The sequence below is a fragment of the Microcaecilia unicolor genome, chromosome 4 (assembly GCF_901765095.1).
Source record: "Microcaecilia unicolor chromosome 4, aMicUni1.1, whole genome shotgun sequence".
NCBI classification, from domain to species: domain Eukaryota; kingdom Metazoa; phylum Chordata; class Amphibia; order Gymnophiona; family Siphonopidae; genus Microcaecilia; species Microcaecilia unicolor.
Genome location: NC_044034.1, coordinates 251,269,568 through 251,293,184, shown reverse-complemented (window position 1 = coordinate 251,293,184; position 23,617 = coordinate 251,269,568). Strand labels below are relative to the sequence as shown.

At 42.8% G+C, this 23,617-nt stretch overlaps 1 protein-coding gene across 1 annotated transcript in view; it reads right to left on the bottom strand.

Annotated features, from left to right (window-relative positions):
• The window catches only part of EIF5B (eukaryotic translation initiation factor 5B), a 197,499-nt gene that overhangs the window by 115,735 nt on the left and 58,147 nt on the right, over positions 1-23,617 (bottom strand). Inside the window, exons 9-11 of the mRNA XM_030201415.1 lie at positions 14,583-14,657; positions 12,592-12,854; positions 1,131-1,238 (exon numbers count right to left, since the gene is read on the bottom strand). Of these exons, the coding sequence (XP_030057275.1) occupies positions 1,131-1,238; positions 12,592-12,854; positions 14,583-14,657 (446 nt within the window). The remainder of the gene's footprint in view (positions 1-1,130; positions 1,239-12,591; positions 12,855-14,582; positions 14,658-23,617) is intronic.

Sequence of the window (23,617 nt, the reverse complement as noted above, 5' to 3'; positions counted from 1 at the left end):
TAGGTTTGCCTCTCTGGAATTTTTAAGGCAGAGAGATTCATATCTTGAACCAGGAGTCTGCTAGATCAAAACAGAAGTCTGGCCTTGTGACCCATTGGATGGAACTGATAAATCCAGATTATGCAAGAACGGCCACCACTGCAGGAAAGCTGTCCACTATCTTTTCCATAAAGAAATAGTCTTTTAGATTACTTCTAAGCATATTATTTGACCTTCATCCTATTCCCCTTCATTCCAGAGCTTCTTTTCAATTGAAAGAGGCCCGCCCCCTGTGCATTTATGAATACAGACATTTAAATGCTTCCATAGCATCTCTCCCCTTTCTTCCAGAGTACACATATTTAAGTCTGTCCCCCATATGCTTTTATGACAAAGCCCACTGTCAATTATAGTACCTACCCTCTGAACAGACTTCATTCTATTCAGGGCCGCCGAGAGGGGGGGACAGGGGGGACAAAAGTCCTGGGGCCCGGGCCTCCAGGGGGGCCCGGCGCCGCCGCCACCTGGCCCGCCCTCCGTCACTCCCAGAATTAACCTTAAGCCTCCTTTCACTTCGCAGCAAGCAGCAGCAGGTCAGGCCACTCCTTCCTTCCATGTCCCGCCCTCGCCTGACGCAACGTCCGCGAGGGCGGGGCACGGGAGAGGTCTGCCCTGCCGCTGCTTGCTGCGAAGTGAAAGGAGGCTTAAAGTTAGTTCCGAGGGCCCGGCCCGATAGCGGGTGGAGGGGGCCTGGCGATCTCGGGTGGGGGGGGGGGCCGGGGGCGGCCTTGTCCCGGGCCCGGCTCCGGCTCTCGGTGGCCCTGATTCTATTTATACCTTTTGAAGGTGCAGTCTCCAGAATTGGACACAGTATGCCAAATGAGTTTTCAAAGGCCCATACAAAGGCACTATCACTTCCTTTTCTTCTGACTTTTGTTGTTGCTTTTTCTACTTGTTTGGCCACCTTGAAATCAGATGCAATTAACCCCAGCCCTTCATTCATTTTACCCCTTCCGTTCCCCATTTCTCCTTTTTACCTCTTTTAGCCTCTAAATTTCTGATGCTGTTCCCAACTTCCATTTCGCCTTTTTCATTTATATTTTAACATGTCAGAATACAATGAAAACTCAAGCTGCTACTACACATCTTACCTTGTCTAAGATTTTAGTCTTGCCAGTATCCACATGTCCAAGTACACAGATAACAGGTGCCCTCAGGATCTCTGCATTAATATTTTTACTATTTTCAATTCGCCGTTTCTGTAATTAAACACAAAATAAAACAAACCTTAAAGTAAACTTCTTCACAGTTATTATCTATTATTACAATAGAAAACATATTTCAAATAGTCTCTCTTATGTTTTCAGTTACCATTTAATAGCAGTCAGGCAGTAGACAGGTCGTTCTAGTCAAATTTTTCTATACCATATTTCCATCGTGTGGCATCTGGTAGCAACAAGACTGGAGTCCTACAGTTTGTACAAGGTAAGCTTACTGATCTCTTTGGGACACTCTTGGAATCAACTCATTGGATCAGCTTATGCAGAAACAACAATTTTATAACTCTTTTTTTATATTGTTTATTTATACATTTTTCAATATCAACCAACTTCAATGTTCATAACATACAGAACCATTTTGTGTTGTAATAACTTTGCATATTGTACAGAAACATTGAAAATAAAGAGTATCTAACAGCGTCAGCTATTGTCTCTTAATAAACCATAAACTTATTTCCCCCCTTCCCTCCCCTTCCCCCCCAACCCTATGTCTGTGTGTGTATCGGAACTGTCGCTATATGCTTGGAGGCCCATGTGATATACGAGTCCCATATCTTATGATATTGGGCGATTTGCCCAGTACGTGTTGCTGTAAGCTTAGACATCAATTGAATGGACCTTAATTTATTTATAACCACGGACAGATCTGGTAAGTGTGATTGTTTCCACCATGCCGCCAGGACCATTTTTCCGGATGCAAACACCTGTGTAGCAAACCTGTGAATGTGGTTTTTGAATCCTGGCGGCTTGAGGTGTAGTAGACATGTATATGGTGTCATTGGGTATTGTGTCCCTGTTACCTGGTTAATAAAATCCCCTATCTTTCCCCAATATTTTTGTGCCTGATTACACGCCCACCATATGTGGTACATATCTCCTACCTCTCCGCATTGCCGCCAACACAAAGCTGAACCTGAACGATATATGGTTGCCAAGCGGCTGGGAGTGTAGTACCAACTATATAGAATCTTATGTCCGTTTTCGATTAATGAACTGGAAATTGATACTCTCAGGAGAGATTTAAAGGCCTGTGCCCATTGTTTAGGTTCAAGGGGTGCACCCATTGCCAATTCCCATTTTCTTGTGTAGTATTCTACTGGCTGGGACCAGGCAAGCAGGGCCTTATATATCCTTGAGATACAACCTCGTTCCCCTCCGCCCACCATCCCCTTTTCTAGCATTGTTTCAGCTAAGCTCAACTCCTCCCCTGCGTCCCGGCAGATAAAATCTCGTACCTGATAGTATTGAAACACTTGGAGAGGTGAGAGCCCATGTTCCCGGTGCAGTACCCGGAAAGAAGGAATCTGCCCCTCTTCGGACATTTGACCCAGTGTACATAATCCCATGACCTCCCACTCCTCGTACGTTTTATCAATTGCTCCCGGTCCAAACTGAGGTGTGAATCTAAGGAATGCATGTTTAAAGTACTTCCTCTCCGAGAAGAATTTCTCCCTAATCTTGTACCATGTATTCAGTGGCCATCGAATCAGGGGAGGACTGTCTTTTAGTACCCTTTTCAGTTGTTGCTTTTGTAGCCAAGGTATAGCCCTAAGTGGAAATGGTTCCAGCCAACTCTGTTCAATGCGTTCCCATATCTTTCCCTTATTTTGCATCCAGATCGCTAAGATTCTTAAATGGGCCGCCTGATAATATTCACGGAATGCTGGAACTCCCATCCCCCCCTTATCTTTTAATTGGCATAACACCTCCCTTCTAACCCGGGGTGGTCTCTTCCTCCAGATAAAGGAAAATATTTTCCTTTGCAGACCCCGAAAGAAATCTTCAGGAATATCAATTGGTAAGGCCATAAATAGATACAGAAGTTTTGGTAGAATCATCATTTTGATAGCGCTAATCCTTCCTACCCAAGATAATGTTAGGCCCTCCCATTTTTCCAACTCCCGAAACAGTTCCATTGCTTTTGGCGGGAAATTACTTTTGTAAATTTCCTCTATATTTCGAGGTATATTCACCCCCAAATATTTGACCTGTTTCTGTGCCCATCTGTATGGAAATTGGGCCTTCAGTTGATCTAATTGTGTATCTTTTATGTTTATGTCCAGTGCCTCTGATTTGTCAAAGTTTATTTTAAAGCCTGATACATCTCCGTAATTTTGTATTTCCTCGCCAATCAATGGAAAAGCTAATATGGGATCCTTGAGGAGCAGTAAAATGTCATCCGCAAACAGAAGTATTTTAGTTTCAATCCCCCCTCCTCGTAGACCTCGTATTCCGTCGTTTGCCCTGATTCTGGCTGCTAAGGGCTCCATAACCAGAGCAAACAGCAATGGTGACAGTGCACAGCCCTGTCTGGTGCCCCTGTGGAGAGAGAATGGTCGAGATATAATCCCATTAACGCGTACCCCTGCCCTCGGGTGTCTATATATAGTTTTTAGCCATTCCGCAAACCTCCCTTCAATACCCGCCTTCTTTAGTGCTGCAAAAAGAAAGGGCCAGCTAACACGATCAAAGGCCTTTTCGGCATCCAGGGAAAGTATACACATTGGGGAGTTTGTAAGCTGTGCCCCTTGAATTACCTGCAGAGTTCTCCTTATGTTATCAAAGGTTTGGCGGTTCTGCACAAAGCCTGCTTGGTCTTCATGTATTAGTGTGGGGAGATATTTCTGCAGTCTAGTGGCTAAAATCTTAGTAAATATCTTATAATCTACCCCTAGTAATGAGATAGGCCTGTACGAACTACATGCAAGAGGATCTTTGCCCGGTTTTGGAATTACTGTTATAGTCGCCAAGTTCCAGGTTGGTGGTAAGCCAGTGACCTCATTTATGGAGTTGAAAACTCTTGTTAAGATGGGTGCTAATATCTGTCCAAAGCACCTATAAAATTTGTTAGTGAACCCATCGGGCCCTGGTGCTTTATTAGGCACCAATCCTTTAATCGTCTGCTCTATCTCTTCCAATGTGATAGGACTGCCTAGAGCTTGGTCCGCTTCTGTTGGAAGCACTGGAAGTTCTATTTCCTCTAAGTAGTTGTCTACCTCCTCTGGGCTCTGTGTTTTTTCTGGTTTGTATAATTTTTTATAAAATCCCCTAAAGGCCTCTTCCAAAAAATTTTGATCAGAATGTATATTTCCCCCTTCATCTCGTAACCCTTCTACTCCAGTTCTTGTTATCTGTTGTTTTAATTTATGGGCTAGCAATTTGCTTGGCTTGTTACCAAATTCAAAGTGTATCTGGTGCACTCGCTGTAATTGCTCATTTATATCCGCTAATTCCAAATCATGCAACTGCGAACGCAGGTCATGTGCTTGCATCTTAAGGGCTGTGAGATCTGTGGGTTCTCCCTTTTGCAATAGTGCCTCAACCTCTGCCAATTGCTGGCGGATATTATTCTCCTGTGTACAGCGAGCTTTCCATACCCGTGATTTTAATGCTATAAGGTAGCCCCTAGTCACAGCCTTAAGGCTTTCCCATAGGGTGATTGGGGAAACTTCTCCATTATCATTAATAGATATATATTCTTTAAGAGATTGTTCTATTTGTGTTACATTATTTGCGTCCGATAGTAGTGCATCATCCATTCGCCAGGGAGGTCTCGATTTTCTGGGTCCTACTCCCCTAATGTGTAGAATGACCGGCGAGTGGTCTGACCAGGTATGTGGAATGATCTGTGGAGTTTCAGCTCGCCCTAGTAGGGAGGCATCCCCTAACCACATATCTATCCTAGAGGACGTATGGTGTACTGTTGAATAGAAGGTGTATGTACGTGCAGTAGGATTATCTTTACGCCAATAGTCTATTAATTGCCAGCGTGTAAGGAAATCCTGAAAATTTCGTCTATCCTGCTTAGCATAGTGTGTAGTAGTCGCTGAGTTATCTAAATTCGGGTTCAGTGTTAGATTAAAATCACCTCCCATTAGTAAGGCTCCTTCTATATTCCCACACAACATGAGGTCAAGCTCTGCAAAAAATTCCGAATGTTGCGTATTGGGCCCATATATGTTTACTAGTGTATAAGTCTGGCCTGCTAATTCAAAAATTATCAGTAAATATCGCCCTTGTTTATCTTTTATCACTTTTTTTATCCCCCAAGTTTTATTCCCTCGAAACATCACTAGCACCCCTTTGCTTTTCGTGTTATCCCTGCTGGACGCAAAGTAGATAATCGGGTATTGCCTATGTTTGCATAGTTTTTCATATTTTGTTTTCAGGTGAGTTTCCTGAATCAAGCCCACGTCTATTTGTAGTCTCACCATTTCCCGAAACAACAGCTGCCTTTTTCTGGGAATGTTTAGCCCTTTGACATTCAGAGACATACATTTAAATTCCCCCATTCTCATAAAGTGTTACTATACTTCTCTTATTTCCCCTATTTGCTTGCTGGCCATTACTGCCCAATTGCTCCGTGATCTTTGTTATATATATCTGAGTCTCCCTTGCTATCACACAACACAAATCCCCCTCCCCCTCCCTCTTTTGATTAACCCCCTTCCCTTCCCCCCCAATGTCCCTAACAATTGTGTAATACCCCGTGGTATATCCGCGAGTGTCTACCTATGGAGGAAGTAGCCGCCCCGCTTCCCGTTTACCCCACAGAGTTCTCATGATTCCATACCTTACATTAACAGATTATCTGCAGCTTATGCATTAACAGTGAACTTGAGTCCATTTGAGTCTTGTTTAATTTCAGGTGACTCTTGTAGCCGATTGTTGGCGTTGTAGTCTTCTGGGCCCTTTCCCCACTCTTTGCCATCTTGGTGGTAAGGGTCTAGTGATATTCTTTTTCTCTTGACCCCCTGCTCTTCTCTCTTCCGGTTCTGGTGTTTCAGGGCAAATAGCCCTCGCCTCTTCAATAGATTTTATTTGATGCATGTTTCCATCTTTATAAAAAGCTAGTGCAAAGGGGTGCCTCCATCTATATTGAATTTTGAGTTCTCTTAAGTGCCTGGTAAATGGTTTCAGGTCACCCCTTCTTTTTAAAGTTGCTGCAGCCAGGTCCTGATAAATTTCGATAGCATAAGAGTCCCAGTGAAAGTCTGGCACCTGGCGGGCTCTTTTCAGCACCCGCTCTTTTAGTTTAAAGTTAGAAAAGCAGGCGATTATGTCCTTTGATTTATTGCTCCTATTGGCACCCAGTGCTCTATGTGCTCTTTCTAATTGTATGGTAGCGGCTTCTACCGTTTCTCCGTTGTCTGAGAGCAGTGCACTAACCAATTGTTGTACCACATGTTCGCAGTCTTGGTACGCGGGTACTTCTGGCAGGCCTCGAAACCTTAAATTGTTGCGTCGGCCCCGATTTTCTAGATCTTCTATTTTGTCCAAAAGTTGTTGCTGGGTCCCCTGAACCTCACCAAGTTGCTGGTCCATGCTTCCCATGGCTTCACTGTGAGTTTCCATCTGCGCTTCGATGTCCTCTAGGCGTGAGCCCAGCTCTCGTATCTCCCCTCTCAGATCCTCTTTGAGCGTCACCATCTCCGCCCGAAGTGCCTTCAGATCAGCGCTAATGTCCTGTAACCACGTTTCTAATTTTTGTGGGACCTTGTCGTCTATTGCTCGCTCGTTTTGGAGCTCTGATGCGTTTCCCGCCGACTTTGTTTTCCCTCCATTCGCTAGCTCCGATGCCTTCCGCATCTCCGCCATTTTGTTTCGGGACGCCGCTGTTTTTGCTTTAAAAGCAAAACGGGAGAGATCCGCCACTTTGGGTTCTGATCCCAGATATATTCGCCGCTATGATTTCTCTTTAATTCTCTGGCTCTGTCTCGTGTCTCAAACAGCGCTATTTCTTCTGTTTTAGCTTAATTCCTCTGTGAGGCTGTGGGAGCTTAGCTCTTATGCGGCCATGCTGTTAGATGACGTCACTTCCTCCATCACAATTTTATAACTCTGATGAGCTGTCTCTAAAATACAAGTTTCCTTCTTCGGAATATTTCAACTAGTTGTGACTTACACAGATAATCAAAAGCAGCTCAATAGAAATAAATACATTACGTGACATCTTCTATATATGTACTTAGTACAAAGTTGATGACTGAAGGAAAAATTCTCTCATCTACCTACAAACTGATAAATCATTCCATATTCAATTTAGACAATAGATTGATTTCCCGTTGGACTACAGAACTGAATTTAACAATATTCAATACCATGGGAACACATTTGGACCAGAATTTCCAATCTATTAACTTTTTAGCTTAGAGCTTTATGGACTCCAGAACAGAAATATAAAGCAAAATTACATATTTATCATTTTTGCTGGCATTATAACTACAATTGGAACTTTACAAAATATGTTCTACGAATATCTCATCACAGATGGCTTTTGATGTTCTATTTGAAAAACTATATAAAAGATTCTGAATATTTAAGTACCAATCTCATTTTCCAAAATAATTATTCAATCACTGCAATCTGATCTTAACTTAAAAAGATGATCACAATATTTTACTGAACTTCTTTCAATTGCTCTTCAAATGATTTTAGGATCATAGAAAAAAAACACAACCACCTTAAAAGAAACATGCTGGTGGCATGCTGTATGCCTTGTTTTTTTCTGATGCTTTAAATTTGTATTTATATACAACATCTATATGGAAACTTCTGGAACAATATTTAGAAACCAGAGTATGAATATTCCATCATTGAGTTTTAGTCATTGTCATGTTATCCTTCACCATACCTACCTCCACTCCCGACGTCAATGCCTCCCTCGATGCTGAAGGACTGGACCAAGCCCCAAAAAGTTTTCTTTCTGGGCTTCTCGAGCCAGTTGAGTCCTTTTCTTCATATGAAGACAAAGGGCACAACGAGTTGAGCTATGGTCGGGCCCAAGGCACTGAATACACCATGAATGGGTATCAGTGCCTGAGATGGTCTGGTTGCAAAGAGAACACCGTGTGAAGCCACTGGGAGTCTTTGATGACATGGAAGGGAAGACTGCCCTAGCCAAATCAAAAAACGCGATTGTACTGAAAAATAAAGAAATTAACAGGGAACTTTTTTTTTTTTTTGTAACAATACTTAAAGGAAAAAGATACAGGCTAAATGCCGCAAAAAAAACAAGGCACTGAAGGCTCTCCCGGGCAAAGAAGCGGAGCCAGAAAAACAACTGCCGTTCCTCACATGAAAAAAATAAATAACTGAGGAGCGCGGCCACGCAGTGGGCGGGAAGACACTCGGCACATGCAAAGTCGGACGCACTGTGCGCTCAGAAGGCTCTAGCAAACTTTTTGCTATTTCAAATACCGGTTCCCAGGCCGGCGCAGATCGCTGACCCACTTGTGAGGATTATTTAGCCTGCTTGTCCTCAGAGAATGCCCTTTACATTGGTACGCGTCTGACATTAAGCTTTTACAAATAGTGCAAAATATGGCAGTGAAGTTGTTGACAAATTCATACAAATATGATCATGTTACCTACCCCTTTACTGAGAAAGGAACACTGGTTGCCTACTTCTTTTAAGATACAATTTAAGCTTCTTTGTTTGGTCTTCAAGGCCCATTGTAAGGGTATTCCATCATATCTTGCTGGTTTGCTACTTCCCTATGTCCCAGTGTGATCTTCGAGATCTAGTTCCCAAAATAGTTTGATAGTGCCATCTTTTCGGACATTGTTTGGAAACTGTGCGCTCTAAGATGTTCAGCATAGTTGAGCCACTTTCCTGGAATGCCATGCCAACTTATTTGCGGTTTGTCTGTTTTTTAATTTATAGAAGTCTTTATTAAATATTGAGAGGCATAACAAAAGACAAGCAAGCCACAAACCAGCTACTTAATCAAGTATAATAAAATTACTACTACTACTATTTAGCATTTCTATAGCGCTACAAGGCATACGTAGCGCTGCACAAACATAGAAGAAAGACAGTCCCTGCTCAAAGAGCTTACAATCTAATAGACAAAAAATAAATAAAGTAAGCAAATCAAATCAATTAATGTGGACGGGAAGGAAGAGAGGAGGGTAGGTGGAGGCGAGTGGTTACAAGTGGTTACGAGTCAAAAGCAATGTTAAAGAGGTGGGCTTTCAGTCTAGATTTAAAGGTGGCCAAGGATGGAGCAAGACGTAGGGGCTCAGGAAGTTTATTCCAGGCGTAGGGTGCAGCGAGAGAGAAGGCGCGAAGTCTGGAGTTGGCAGTAGTGGAGAAGGGAACAGATAAGATGGATTTATCCATGGAGCGGCGTGCACGGGAAGGGGTGTAGGGAAGGACGAGTGTGGAGAGATACTGGGGAGCAGCAGAGTGAATACATTTATAGGTTAGTAGAAGAAGTTTGAACAGGATGCGAAAACGGATAGGGAGCCAGTGAAGGGTCTTGAGGAGAGGGGTAGTATGAGTAAAGCGACCCTGGTGGAAGATGAGACGGGCAGCAGAGTTTTGAACCGACTGGAGAGGGGAGAGGTGACTAAGTGGGAGGCCAGCAAGAAGCAGATTGCAGTAGTCTAAACGAGAGGTGACAAGGGTGTGGATGAGGGTTTTGGTAGAGTGCTCGGAAAGAAAGGGGCGGATTTTACGGATGATGTAAAGAAAGAAACGACAGGTCTTGGCAATCTGCTGGATATGAGCAGAGAAGGAGAGAGAAGAGTCAAAGATGACCCCATGGTTTCGAGCTGAGGAGACAGGGAGAATGAGAGAGCCATCAACAGAAATAGAAAACGGGGGGAGCGGGGAGGTGGGTTTGGAGGGGAAAATGAGAAGCTCGGTTTTGGTCATATTTAATTTCAGGTGGCGTTGAGACATCCTGGAGGACATAATGGAGGAACACAACCTCCATTAACCAGAGAGAACATGAACAATATGCATTCAACTCTCAAGCCTAGAGTAACAAATGCTTATGTACTTCTAAGATTTCTACCCAAAAAAGAGAAAAAAAAAAACCCCACAACCCCCCCCCCACCCCCTCCCCTTCCCAACCACGAGCTTTCAACAAGAATATGTTTCAGGAAAGGATTCCAGATAGCTTCCCACTTGGACAGAGTATGGCAATGAATGGCCTAAATTCTCTCCATTTCACATATGTACCACAGCTTATTTAACCATTAAACTACTACTACTATTCAACATTTCTAAAGCGCTACCAGGTGCTGCAAACCAAAGAAGGAACAGAAGGAGATTCCCACTGAGCAGCCAGAGTGACCCTAGCAGCCGACATAGCATGACAAACCAATACGGCCTGTGATTTAGTAAGGCCTGGAGGTTTCTTGGGAAAAAGGAAATATTCAGGTGACCACTTTATGGGCTTGGACAGCCAACACTGAAGTCTATATTGAATTGCCTTCCAGTAAGCCCAAACCTTCACACAGGACCAAAGGTGGCCCATGGTACCCTTCTGCCCACACTCCCACCAGCACAACGGTGAGACCGTAGGGAACATGTGGTGAAGACGGGCAGGAGTAAGATACCACCTATATAAAACTTTGTTCCTTTTAAAGAAAATGCTGTAAGAGATAGAGATCCTTTGTAAAGCATTTTCAAGCAAGGTCCAATCCTCATCACCCTACGTCACACCCAATTCATGATGCCAACGCAATCGATGCTGCACATGGGGTTGCATTTGCATACGTTGATATTTGTACAAACAAGAAATAAGACCCCTCGTCCCCTTAGAGTCTTCACAAAAATCTTCAAGAAAGGAATCCTCTCGAATCACCTTGGCCTTTATTTCAGCGGCAGAGAGGAAGTGCTTCAATTGAGTATAGGCAAAAATCTCGTTCTGAAAAACTGCATAAGTTTCAGCCAAGGTATCGAATGGGATGAAGGCCTCATCATCAAAAAGTTGACCCCAAGTCTCAAGGCCCAGGAAAAACCATCGGAAAAAAGGCCCTGGTTCTAGGCCAAGAGGAAAGAGTGGGTTATATGATATTGGTGTAAGTTTAGATAAAACTGAATCAGGCTTGGCAAATAATCCTTCCCAGTAATAAAAGGTTGTCAAAATTGAGGGACACGCATCTTTGCTCAAAGAGCGGTATCTACACGGAAGCCACATTAGTGAACGCAAAGGGTAAGAACCGACCAAAGCCTGTTCCAAACCTATCCACTGCTTTTGAGGGCTAGCTTGGAACCATTCAAAAGCAACCTGAGCAGCCTTATAATACCAATAGACAGAAGAAAGGTGGGATAATTTAAGAGTCAGCACCACTGACAGTAACTCAGCTCTATATCAAAATTCCTTTATTCACTAACTGTATGATTTTCAAGAGAAAAGGCTGAAAAACATGATGGCCAAAATACTGTTACTAAAAAGTTACAGACAGACCTAAGGAGAACAGGTAAAAAGTATATGGAAAGATACAGCAGTAATTAAAGTAAAAAGATATCAAATGTTCAGTGGAAAAATATTGGAGGCAAATAAATCAATGTGACAAGATTTGTTTTAGAATGGTATTCATGGGAGGAGAAATGTGAAGAGCAAGGACTGTAAGACGTAAAGGATAAAGGAGTAATGCGTGAAGGGTGATGAGATTTTTTAAAAAATACTGAATATTTTTACTCCGTGTTCGCTGAAAGAAACTGAGAAGGACCACAAATAGATGTCAAATACATCTGCAATACTACGACCAATTCTGGGTACTAAATCTCCAAAAATATACAAGCAGTCCAGAAAAGGGTAAGAAAAATGGTTCAGAACCTGTACCATAAGCCCTATGAAATGGAACAGAAGGATCTAAATAGTGGGAAAAAAGGGTATATGAGAAAAATGTATAAGTTCAAAGGTAAAAAATAATGAATACATAGCTACCATTTTTTCAGTGGAAGACAGGTTCCAAATCAAGGGCTCAAAAAGAGTACACTCAGGATTAACACAATGAAATATTTCTTTATATAGGGGGTGCGGCAAACACATGGAATAATCTTGCAGTACTGATAGGGGAGACAAATACAGTAATATTAATAGAATAAATAATAAGAACAGAAGATACTTAGTTGAGAGGAAGCAACATTAGATATCAAGATGGCCCTGTAATTTTAAAACATACTACAAAAGGACAACAACTAGCCTAGATAAACAAGGAGTCTTCATCTCCTGTTATAAGCGTCTCCGTCACTGCATGGAAATCCTGACAGTGAACAGAATTTTATAATGAGATCCACAATTTTTTTGTCATCTCAAAACAATCATTTCTGCTTCTGCCCTCTCTTCTAGGTAGTGCTGGCTGTTCAGAAAACATAACTCCTCCACAATGAAGGAACAGTGTTGAGGGTTTTTTTGAAACTCAAATATGTATTTAGAAGAAAATGTTCAATTAGGAATATTGTGGTCATAAAACAAAAGTGTTCAATGTTTTCATACAAGCAACTATACTGATAAAAGGCTTATAATTTCTACCAAATTGCATTTTGCTTTCCAAAAAGCATCACAAGATGCTGCAAAGACAAAGGTACCTCAATTCTTCGTTTTGCTTTGTCATAGACACGTTCCTCCTTGGTACGGTCATCATCAGAATCTGATTCAGACTCTGAACTTAGTTCTTTGCTGGGCTTTTCTATTTCCTTCTTATCACTTTCACCTTCACTGCCTTCTGTCTCTCCTTCCTCTTCATCTTCTTCTTCACTCTCACCCTCCTCCTCATCTGCCTCCTCGTCATCCTCCTCCTCATCTTCCTCATCATTGTTTTCATTGACTTCAATATGCACAGTTTTAACTTCTATGAAGAAAAGCAGAAGCTGTTAAGTTTATTTCAGAGCTGGACATGAAGTCATGTAAACATTCCTCAAAGAGAAACAGTCAATTAGAGGTGCTTAGCCCTGAGAATTCTATAATGCTCTCTAATTGAGACTCACAAAAGTGTTTTTTTTCCCTAATATTACAGCTTGGAATTTAATGTGAGGACAATCAAATCTGTTATCTAACATAAGGAAACAAAAAAATGACAAGCTTTGCATTATGGAAGTCACATTAATTTTAATTCTCATATTTGCTCTGGTCTCTGCTCCTTTTCCTTATTTCAGTTAAAGAGAAACAATAACAATTAGTGTATACAACAGATATGTGCTTGACAGCGGTGGCACAAGCTATTACCCCAGTATACAGCTCCGATGCATATGCTCAATGAACAGTAAACCTTAACATCCATCCAATGCAGATTATTACCACTCATACCTTTTCAAACGTAATTACTTGATAAAGACAGTATAGTAAATCCTATATAATAATTCTCACCTCCAACGTTCTAATGTGCCTGGGACCGTGGCTCCCTCAGAGGTGGTCTGCTAGGCAGTTTAGAATGCACTGAGGTCAGTGATGTCACTGACAGCTGATTCCAAGGCAAGAGGAGGAGTAGGGAAACACGTGGAGCGTGTTTCCCTACTCCTCCCCCTGTCTACCAAACAGCTCTCAGTGCCCCCGCCTCGGCGCAACACCCAAGCCCCTCCGCCCCGGCGCAGCACCCAAGCCCCTACCCCCCCCTCGACGCATCACCCAAGCCCCCCCCCCCCCGGTGCATCACCAAAGCCCCTACCCCCCCCCTTGAGCACATCAACTCCCTCGCCACCTGCAGCCGCCAATACTAACGCTGTCCGGCTGCTGCTTCTCCTGTGGAGCAGCAGCGGCTGGTACAAAAAGAAAAAAGCCAAAAAAAGATTTTTAACCTGAAACGCGGCTCCGTAGACAGCCATCTGGCACTGGCTGTCGTCACTGCAGCCGCTCCTCCTCTCCCCTCCACGTCACTGCCCCTGCAGGAAGACCCTGGAGGAGTGCAGCAGAGATGACAGCCAATGCCAGATGGCTGTCTACGGAGCCGTGTTTCAGGTTTAAAACCTTTTTTTGGCTTTTTTCTTTTTGTACCAGCCGCTGCTGCTCAATAGGAGACGCAGCAGCGGCCGGACAGCGTTAGTATTGGCGGCTGTGGGTGGCGAGGGGGTTGATGTGCCCGAGGGGGGGGGTAGGGGCGGGTCGCTGGACATGGGTGGCTGCAGGGGGGGCAGGGAAGAGGAAGGTGGGGAGGGGGTCCTGAGACCAGATGGGTGGCTGCAGGGGAGGGCAGGGGAGACAGAAAGGACGCTGCGGGGGGACAAGGGGAAAGGAGAGGAGGGTCGTTGGACATGGGTGGCTGCAGGGGGGCAGGGGAGAGGAGGGTCGCTGGACAGGGATAGCTGCAGGGGGAGAGGAGGGTTGCTGGACATGGGTGGCTGCAGGGGGAGCAGGGGAGAGAGGAGTGCCGCTGCACACGCGTGGCTGCAGGGACAGAGGAGGGTTGGTGGGCAGGGGGTCCTGAGACCAGATGGGTGGCTGCAGGGGCGGCAGGGAAGACAGGAGGGACGCTGCGGGGGGGGGGGGGGGGGGGGATTACCTTGCTAGTGCCCGTTTCATTGCTTACCGAAACGGGTCTTTTATACTAGTAAACCATAAAACAAACAGCACAAGCTAAATATACCTTTCTCTCTCTCTTCATCACTGATTATTGCTTCCCAGTCATCCACTCCAGGCTCTTCCTCCATTGGTTCAACAGCTGAAACAAAATTCTTCAAGTCCATAAAATGTTTAGATCACATTAGCCACAAATGCATTTCTAGTAATGTATAATTACAGCTGTCCAGTTAGTATTCTAATAGAATCATACTGTCACATGATCTTTTTCATGTGTGGTCAGAAAATGATGCTTTGAATAGCTGCTATGCTGTATATGGTGAGTTTTGAATAGCATTTCATATATAAAGCCTGCATATACATTCATTCTGTGCTGGAAACAATTTTTGGATGACTTTTCTTTTTTCCATGGTCAAGCTGTATAGAAGAACTTCAAAAATTTGACTGGATGAATGATGTTACACCATCTTACATTTTACTATACATTATGGACAATGAACCATTTTTTTTTTATCTTCAGATATATACAGGGAAGACTAGCAACGACTTTACATTATAAAAGTGTAGAACAGATTAACTTTTTGAAATTTTCCAGTTTTCACCCATTAAAGCTTAAATGTAATCTATCAGTTGGACAATATCTGAGATCAAGACATAACTGCACTACTCATTTGGAATATAAAATTCAAGCAGCTGATCTGCCCAATAGATATCGAGAGGGAATATGAGGCTCTATTTTGAGAGCAACATATGAAAGAGCTAAATATGCAAATAAAGACTGGTTACTTCAACCCTGAGACACAACAGATCGTGTAGTTTGTACTCTACCTTACATAATGGGAACTTAAAAAATGGTTAGGATCTTGCAAATATAATGGCCCACTGTTTTGAGTCATACTATCTTGGCTGATTTTCCAATTATTGCACAACAAAGAAGGTGTAACACTGGTGAACGGGTTACGCTTCATGTTGAATTGATCTCATCTGCAACTATTCCAGGGCACTTTAAATGTAGCCACTTTACATGAAGCAGTATGACAATTGAAGGTACTGAATGGAAAATTCCGTCTACGTTTTAAGGTATCAGTGAAGTTGATGACCACTTGTAATTCTGCATATGTTATCTATGAGTTTTTATGTCCATGCTTAGACATACTAAATGAACTGTGAAGCTTAGATTGAATGAACATAGTTCAAAACTAAATACGGTACATTTGACAGAACCTTTTGGCTCCCATAGGCAAGAGATGTCACGTACACTGAGATTCAGTGGCAAATTATAGACGTGATTCCACCCTCAATTCTGAGAGGAGACCAAGATTACCAACTATCGTAATGCCAATACTGGAAATATATTTTAAATAGCTTCTATGTCTCAATCTACACTGGCTACCAGTAAGAGAACGATTCGCTTTCAAGATCTGCACACTAACACATAAAATAATTAACGGATTAGCTCCGGAATACATGCTTCATTTAATAGATCTCCCGCCAAGAAACGCCATCAACACAGCGCGCTCCTATCTCCAACTTCATTAACCATCTTGTAGGGGTGTCAAATACAAGCTTCTTTTTGCCTATACCTTCCACTACTCCAGCCCGAAGACTTGGAATGCTCTACCTTTGCAGCTAAAAATCACAAACTGATCACCATCTTTTCAAGAAGTTGCTAAAAACATTCCTTTTTGAAAAAAACATACTCCATTAGTGATTCTGCTGTTTAGTCATCCTACTTGTTGCTAGCATTTTACTCTTATTCTTCTGTAAAATTCATGTGTTGTACTTCTCTCCTTTTGTAACTCATGTAAGCCACATTGTGCCTGCATTTGTGGGAAAATGTGGGGTAGAAATGAACCATAAATAAATAAATACATTTCAGCCTATAGAAATGAACAAGATTTGTTCTTATGTTCTTATAATCTACACTGAATTTAGATTTGTCTTGAAGCAGAGCATTCTGATGATCGAAACACAATTGTGTTGGTGCTATTATGCCGAAAATAGCGTCTTCTCTAAGTAAACTTAGAAGATGCAGCATTTATTATATAAGTAGAGTTTTCACAGTTTCTTATATGAACTAGTCTAGACAAACGATTTTGAATGTCATCATTTTTTTTTTTTGTATTTGGATATCCAGTTGATAGTTAACTATGGCCTGTGATTACATTTAACATCCTCTGCTTCAATGAACAAGGGATTCAGGAGTAGTTTGTTAATTTATATTTGACGATCCACTTGGGATTTTGACCGATATTTGGTTGGTTCTTTCTAATGAAGGCAGCATGTTTCTTCCTGGGGAACAAAAAAGTTCATCTTCTGTTTAGGACTGTTACAGACTCACCTTAAGAATGAGAACTATCTTGTTCCTTATGCTCCAAATGTACTAGGGATTGTTTCTTTCACTGTCAGGTTAAGGGTCAGTTAAGGTCCTCTCATAAAAGCACACATTGTATCCTCAGTCTTTTGACATATGAAATAAACCAGGGGTAGCTCAGGGGCTCAGCAGCAGCACTTGCATGCACAAAACCAGATGTCCATTTGTAAGCCCAATCTCTGATTCCTGGTTCAACTGCAGCTGCTGTGAAGGCAGCATACATAGCTCCTGGGTGTTTGAAAGAAAGGATGTCAGCTACACCTACTGGCCAGACAGCTTGCTTGCATGCATAACATGTTCCAGAAAGAGTCACAGCCTGTAGGCCCTGGGCACGGGTTAAATGGGTAATAGTTTGTGGTGAATACTGGTGGTCCACAATGGATTTTTTAAATTGTAAACTGCTTTGATGTTTTTAGGAATTTATCATATGCCGCTATGCCATCTACATGGGAAATGTTGCTGTATAGTGTTTCTACATCTATTGCGACCAGAAGAATATCCAATAGTAGCTGCTTGATGTTTTTTTTAAATTTTGTTCAGAAAGTTTGTGGCATCTTGTATAAAGCTGATTGTCCTATGTGCTAAGGGTTTAAAAAACCCCTCTATAAGTCCAGATATTTTCTCTGTAAGTGTAGCTTATTGCTAACTATAATTCTGAACATTTATTCTACATTACTGATGGTGTTTATTTTTCTGCAATCCTTGCTTACCTATTTGTGGACAAGGGAACCTTCACATTTTGATTTCTCTTTCTCCTGATGAATTAATCTACTTTATATGAAAATGGTTTTGTTGTATACCTTACTTTTTTAAATAAGTATTTATTATAACCACGCCAACACCTACAGAAGGTGACCTCTCAACAAGAGAAACAAAAACCAAAAAAAAAAGCGAACAGTGGATCCAAAAAATTCCTCTCTCAGATGGTGTTTCTTGAACAAAGTTGGGTCGCTTTTTATTGATTTTAATAAAGACTTTGTTCAAGAAACACCATCTGAGAGAGGAATTTTTTGGATCCACTGTTCGCTTTGTTTGGTTTTTATTATAACCACACAATACCGAAATAGGCACCAAAAATTGAATACATGGCAATTTTTCCAAGTTTTACCCCTCCCCCACCCCCTTCCCAATCAAGAAAATATAGAACTATCGGACCAGACTGCACATGTTGATTATTCACGGCAATCTGATCCCACAATCATAAACTCTCCAGTGTCACCCCTCCTCTCCAAAAAATCAAGTACTTCAAGTTATAAGTTCAACAGATAACTAAGAGCGCAATGTGGCAAATGTTCCCACACCGGGGATCAAATTTGTTGAAAGGTTTTCCAGGCCCTACGTGACCTCCGACCAGCATCCAATCTCTCCATTTCCATTAAATTAAGAGTTCACTCCTCCAAGAGGTCACTGATGGGGCAGCAGCCTGCCTCCAGCACATCAAAATGCACTTGCTGGCCAGAAAAAATGCCTTATGTAGAAGATTAGGATTCTTAGGCCCAAAGAAACAAAATTCAAGAACAATTGAATGTCTGCACAGAGCAGCAGGCATCTGCCCAATAACATAGATAGTTAAGTCTGCACCTGCATCCAGAAAGGATTGCTCAAAGGACACATCCAAAACATATGCACCAACATTGCTGGCTCAGCTCTTTAGTGTGGACACTTTGCCATATCTATCATATGAGCCAGATATGCCCAATGAGGAGAAATATAGAGACGGAGCAGAAACGTATATTGTTGATCCTGAAAGGATGCTGAACTTGAGACACACTTCAAGAGTTCCATTAACAACCGAAGCACATCACTGGTAACCCGCTCTTCAGTTGATACAAACTTCAGCCAAAGCATCATAATCCCAAGCAGGTGCAAAGCTATGCAAACTGAGCTGATAAAAAGATAAACTTGCCTTGGTAGTTTGAGTCAAGAGTCAGAGATTAAATCCACGGCTTCCTCATTCAAGGTAGATACATCCAGCACACTTGCATAATGGTGTACTTGACGATAAGCGAACCAGTCAATAGGGCACAGGCTCCCCTCCTAAGTTGCAAAAAGGATTTCATAGCTCCTGTATCCGTCACAAAGTTGCGAACATAAGTCATCCGTTGTGAGACCAGCATTTTAAGTACAACTTTGTCGCATCAGGGTCCAAGTCTTTTTCATCCCAAAGAGGGAGCAACATGGTAGAGGGGAGTTTTAACTGCTTGCAGAGCCACTTCCAACCCAGGCACATGTTTTTAAATAGGATGTGCTGCAGCAGTCACCACCTGCCTGGGTTGTTTGGTATGAAGATAGTACAACAGATGAGTCAATGCAATCAACTGTTGTTCCAGCACAGTAGGCGTAAACAGTCCCTTTAATCCAGTCCACCAAATGTCAAGCAATACAGGCCACATTATAGCACCTCAAGTCAGGTAGATTTAAGTCCCCCCTACCAAAAGGCAGAGAAACCTGGTGTAAGGCCTCTTGTAATTCCATAAATCTTTATGAGACTTTTCAGAAAAATAGCCAGATCACAATTAGTAAGGTACAACAGAAAAGTATATAAAGCATAAAGCCACTTGGGAATAAAACCATTTTATATCAAGCTATATGCCCTGTGAGGGACAGCGGCAGTGGCGCCCACAGAGCAAAAAACATCCAAAGACATTTTGAGCAATACAGTATAATTTTCCCAATAAGCATCAGTCACCTTACTGGTCAAATAAAGTACATAAGTACATAAGTACATAAGTAGTGCCATACTGGGAAAGACCAAAGGTCCATCTAGCCCAGCATCCTGTCACCGACAGTGGCCAATCCAGGTCAAGGGCACCTGGCACGCTCCCCAAACGTAAAAACATTCCAGACAAGTTATACCTAAAAATGCGGAATTTTTCCAAGTCCATTTAATAGCGGTCTATGGGCTTGTCCTTTAGGAATCTATCTAACCCCTTTTTAAACTCCGTCAAGCTAACCGCCCGTACCACGTTCTCCGGCAACGAATTCCAGAGTCTAATTACACGTTGGGTGAAGAAAAATTTTCTCCGATTCGTTTTAAATTTACCACACTGTAGCTTCAACTCATGCCCTCTAGTCCTAGTAGTTTTGGATAGCGTGAACAGTCGCTTCACATCCACCCGATCCATTCCACTCATTATTTTATACACTTCTATCATATCTCCCCTCAGCCGTCTCTTCTCCAAGCTGAAAAGCCCTAGCCTTCTCAGCCTCTCTTCATAGGAAAGTCGTCCCATCCCCACTATCATTTTCGTCGCCCTTCGCTGTACCTTTTCCAATTCTACTATATCTTTTTTGAGATACGGAGACCAGTACTGAACACAATACTCCAGGTGCGGTCGCACCATGGAGCGATACAACGGCATTATAACATCCGCACACCTGGACTCCATACCCTTCCTAATAACACCCAACATTCTATTCGCTTTCCTAGCCGCAGCAGCACACTGAGCAGAAGGTTTCAGCGTATCATCGACGACGACACCCAGATCCCTTTCTTGATCCGTAACTCCTAACGCGGAACCTTGCAAGACGTAGCTATAATTCGGGTTCCTCTTACCCACATGCATCACTTTGCACTTGTCAACATTGAACTTCATCTGCCACTTGCACGCCCATTCTCCCAGTCTCGCAAGGTCCTCCTGTAATCGTTCACATTCCTCCTGCGACTTGACGACCCTGAATAATTTTGTGTCATCGGCGAATTTAATTACCTCACTAGTTATTCCCATCTCTAGGTCATTATAAATACATTAAAAAGCAACGGACCCAGCACAGACCCCTGCGGGACCCCACTAACTACCCTCCTCCACTGAGAATACTGGCCACGCAATCCTACTCTCTGCTTCCTATCTTTCAACCAGTTCTTAATCCATAATAATACCCTACCTCCGATTCCATGACTCTGCAATTTCTTCAGGAGTCTTTCGTGCGGCACTTTGTCAAACGCCTTCTGAAAATCCAGATATACAATATCAACCGGCTCCCCATTGTCCACATGTTTGCTTACCCCCTCAAAAAAATGCATTAGATTGGTGAGGCAAGACTTCCCTTCATTAAATCCGTGCTGACTTTGTCTCATCAGTCCATGTTTTTGTATATGCTCTGCAATTTTATTCTTAATAATAGCCTCCACCATCTTGCCCGGCACCGACGTCAGACTCACCGGTCTATAATTTCCCGGATCTCCTCTGGAACCCTTCTTAAAAATCAGAGTAACATTGGCTACCCTCCAGTCTTCCGGTACTACACTCGATTTTAGGGACAGATTGCATATTTCTAACAGTAGCTCCGCAAGTTCATTTTTTAGTTCTATTAATACTCTGGGATGAATACCATCAGGTCCCGGTGATTTACTACTCTTCAGCTTGCTGAACTGACCCATTACATCCTCCAAGGTTACAGAGAATTTGTTTAGTTTCTCCGACTCCCCCGCTTCAAATATTCTTTCCGGCACCGGTGTCCCCCCCAAATCCTCCTCGGTGAAGACCGAAGCAAAGAATTCATTTAATTTCTCCGCTACGGCTTTGTCCTCCTTGATCGCCCCTTTAACACCATTTTCGTCCAGCGGCCCAACCGACTCTTTGGCCGGTTTCCTGCTTTTAATGTATCTAAAAAAATTTTTACTATGTATTTTTGCTTCCAACGCTAATTTCTTCTCAAAGTCCTTTTTTGCCCTCCTTATCTCCGCTTTGCATTTGGCTTGGCATTCCTTATGATCTATCCTGTTACTTTCAGTTGGTTCTCTTCTCCACTTTCTGAAGGATTGTTTTTTGGCTCTAATGATTTCCTTTATCTTACTGTTTAGCCACGCCGGCTGACGTTTAGTCTTTTTTCCCTTTTTTCTAATACGTGCAATATATTTGTCCTGAACCTCCAGGATGGTGTTTTTAAACAGCATCCACGCCTGATGCAAGTTTTTTACTCTGCGAGCTGCTCCTTTCAGTCTTTTTTTCACCATTTTTCTCATTTTGTCGTAATCACCTTTTCTATAGTTAAACGCTAGCGTACTTGATTTCCTAGTTTCACTTCCTTCAATACTTCAATTTATGTACCTTCTTCAATGGGAAACTGTCCCCCTAATTAGAATATTGGTACCATCCCAAGGCCAGAGCTTCATATTTACAAAAATTTGAATATGGGACTGCATCAAGTGCAAAAGTCATCGTAAGGAGCAGCCTGGATGGGTGAGGACATGTAGCATATCATCCGCAAAAAACATACATTTCACCACTTCCTACCCAATAGTGAGACCACTGACTTCAAGATCTGCAAACAATGCAATCAAGAGGGGTTACAAAGCAAGCAGGAAATAAAATTGGTGACAAATGGCACCCCCGACAGGTGCCCCGCACCAGAGAAAAGTAATCAGAGAGCCCCCTATTGACCAGCACTGCCAACATAGGATTAGTACATAGGATCTTTATCATATCCAGAGAGGGACTCCCAAAACCACATTTATCCCATAAGAGGAACAAATAGTCCCAATGCACACAAATGCTTTTTGGGCATCCAAACTAAGAGAGCAGGAACTTTTCCAGTAGCACAATACCCCATAGCAGTCATAACCTTATGAACATTCCAAACTGCCTGTCGGGAATGCACAAAGCCCACCTGATCCTGATGGATAAGACCTGGAAGGAGGTCCACTACTCGAGCCGCGAGGATCTTAGTCATCAGTTTCAGTTCAAAACTGAGTAAGGAGATGGGTCTATACGAGTCCAACAGAGTAAAATCATGACCAGGCTTAAGCAAAGCCACTATTATCGAACGATTTGCACAAGCCAGGAAAGCAGCGGCTTCACAGACACACCCAAAATACACCTCCATAGGGAGAGAAATATGGTCCTGCAACGGTTTATAAAATTTGGCACTCAGGCCATCAGGGCCTGGGTTCTTAGCCACGAAGGCCTGTTTTATGGTCTGAAGAATCTCCAAGGCCAAAATCGGCGCATGCAATTTTTCAGCGTGCTGAGGGCAGACCCTGGGTAATACCAAAGAAGACACATATGACTGAACTGCTCCAACTAGCACTGAAGACTGCTGATAAAATCGAGCAAAATATTGGGAAAACAGCAGCCTCAGCAGTCCAGTATTAGAAACAATCTTATCCTGATGACTTATGTCTGTAGAAAACCTGGTGGTCTCCCAAGGATAGACTAAATGGGCTAACAACTTTCCAGAACGATTCCCATCTCAATATAGTTATGCTTATAGTACAGATAAGATTTAACCACCTGGTCATGCATATTTTTTATTTTTGTTACATTTGTACCCCGCACTTTCCCACTCATGGCAGGCTCAATGCGGCTTACACGGGGCAATGGAGGGTTAAGTGACTTGCCCAGAGTCACAAGGAGCTGCCTGTGCCTGAAGTGGGAATCAAACTCAGTTCCCCAGGACCAAAGTCCACCACCCTAACCACTAGGCCACTCCTCCACAATGGGCTTAAGGACCACTCTGGTAGCTTGTAAATTATCTTTAGTCACTGGAGAGGGTTGCAGAACTCACTCCCGCTTACAGCGGTCAACCTGACGCTCCAAGTACAATAAGTCTTTGGGCAATTTCCTTCTCTTAGCAGCCACATAAGCAATGGTTCCCCTCTCAAAATAGCCTTCGCAGTTTCCCCAAATAATATGGGGTCAGAGGTGTACTGATTGTTATCTGCTAAGTATTGTTGCCACTTCTGAGCAAAGTAGGGCCTAAAATGAGAGTACCAAGACCCCCTGCAG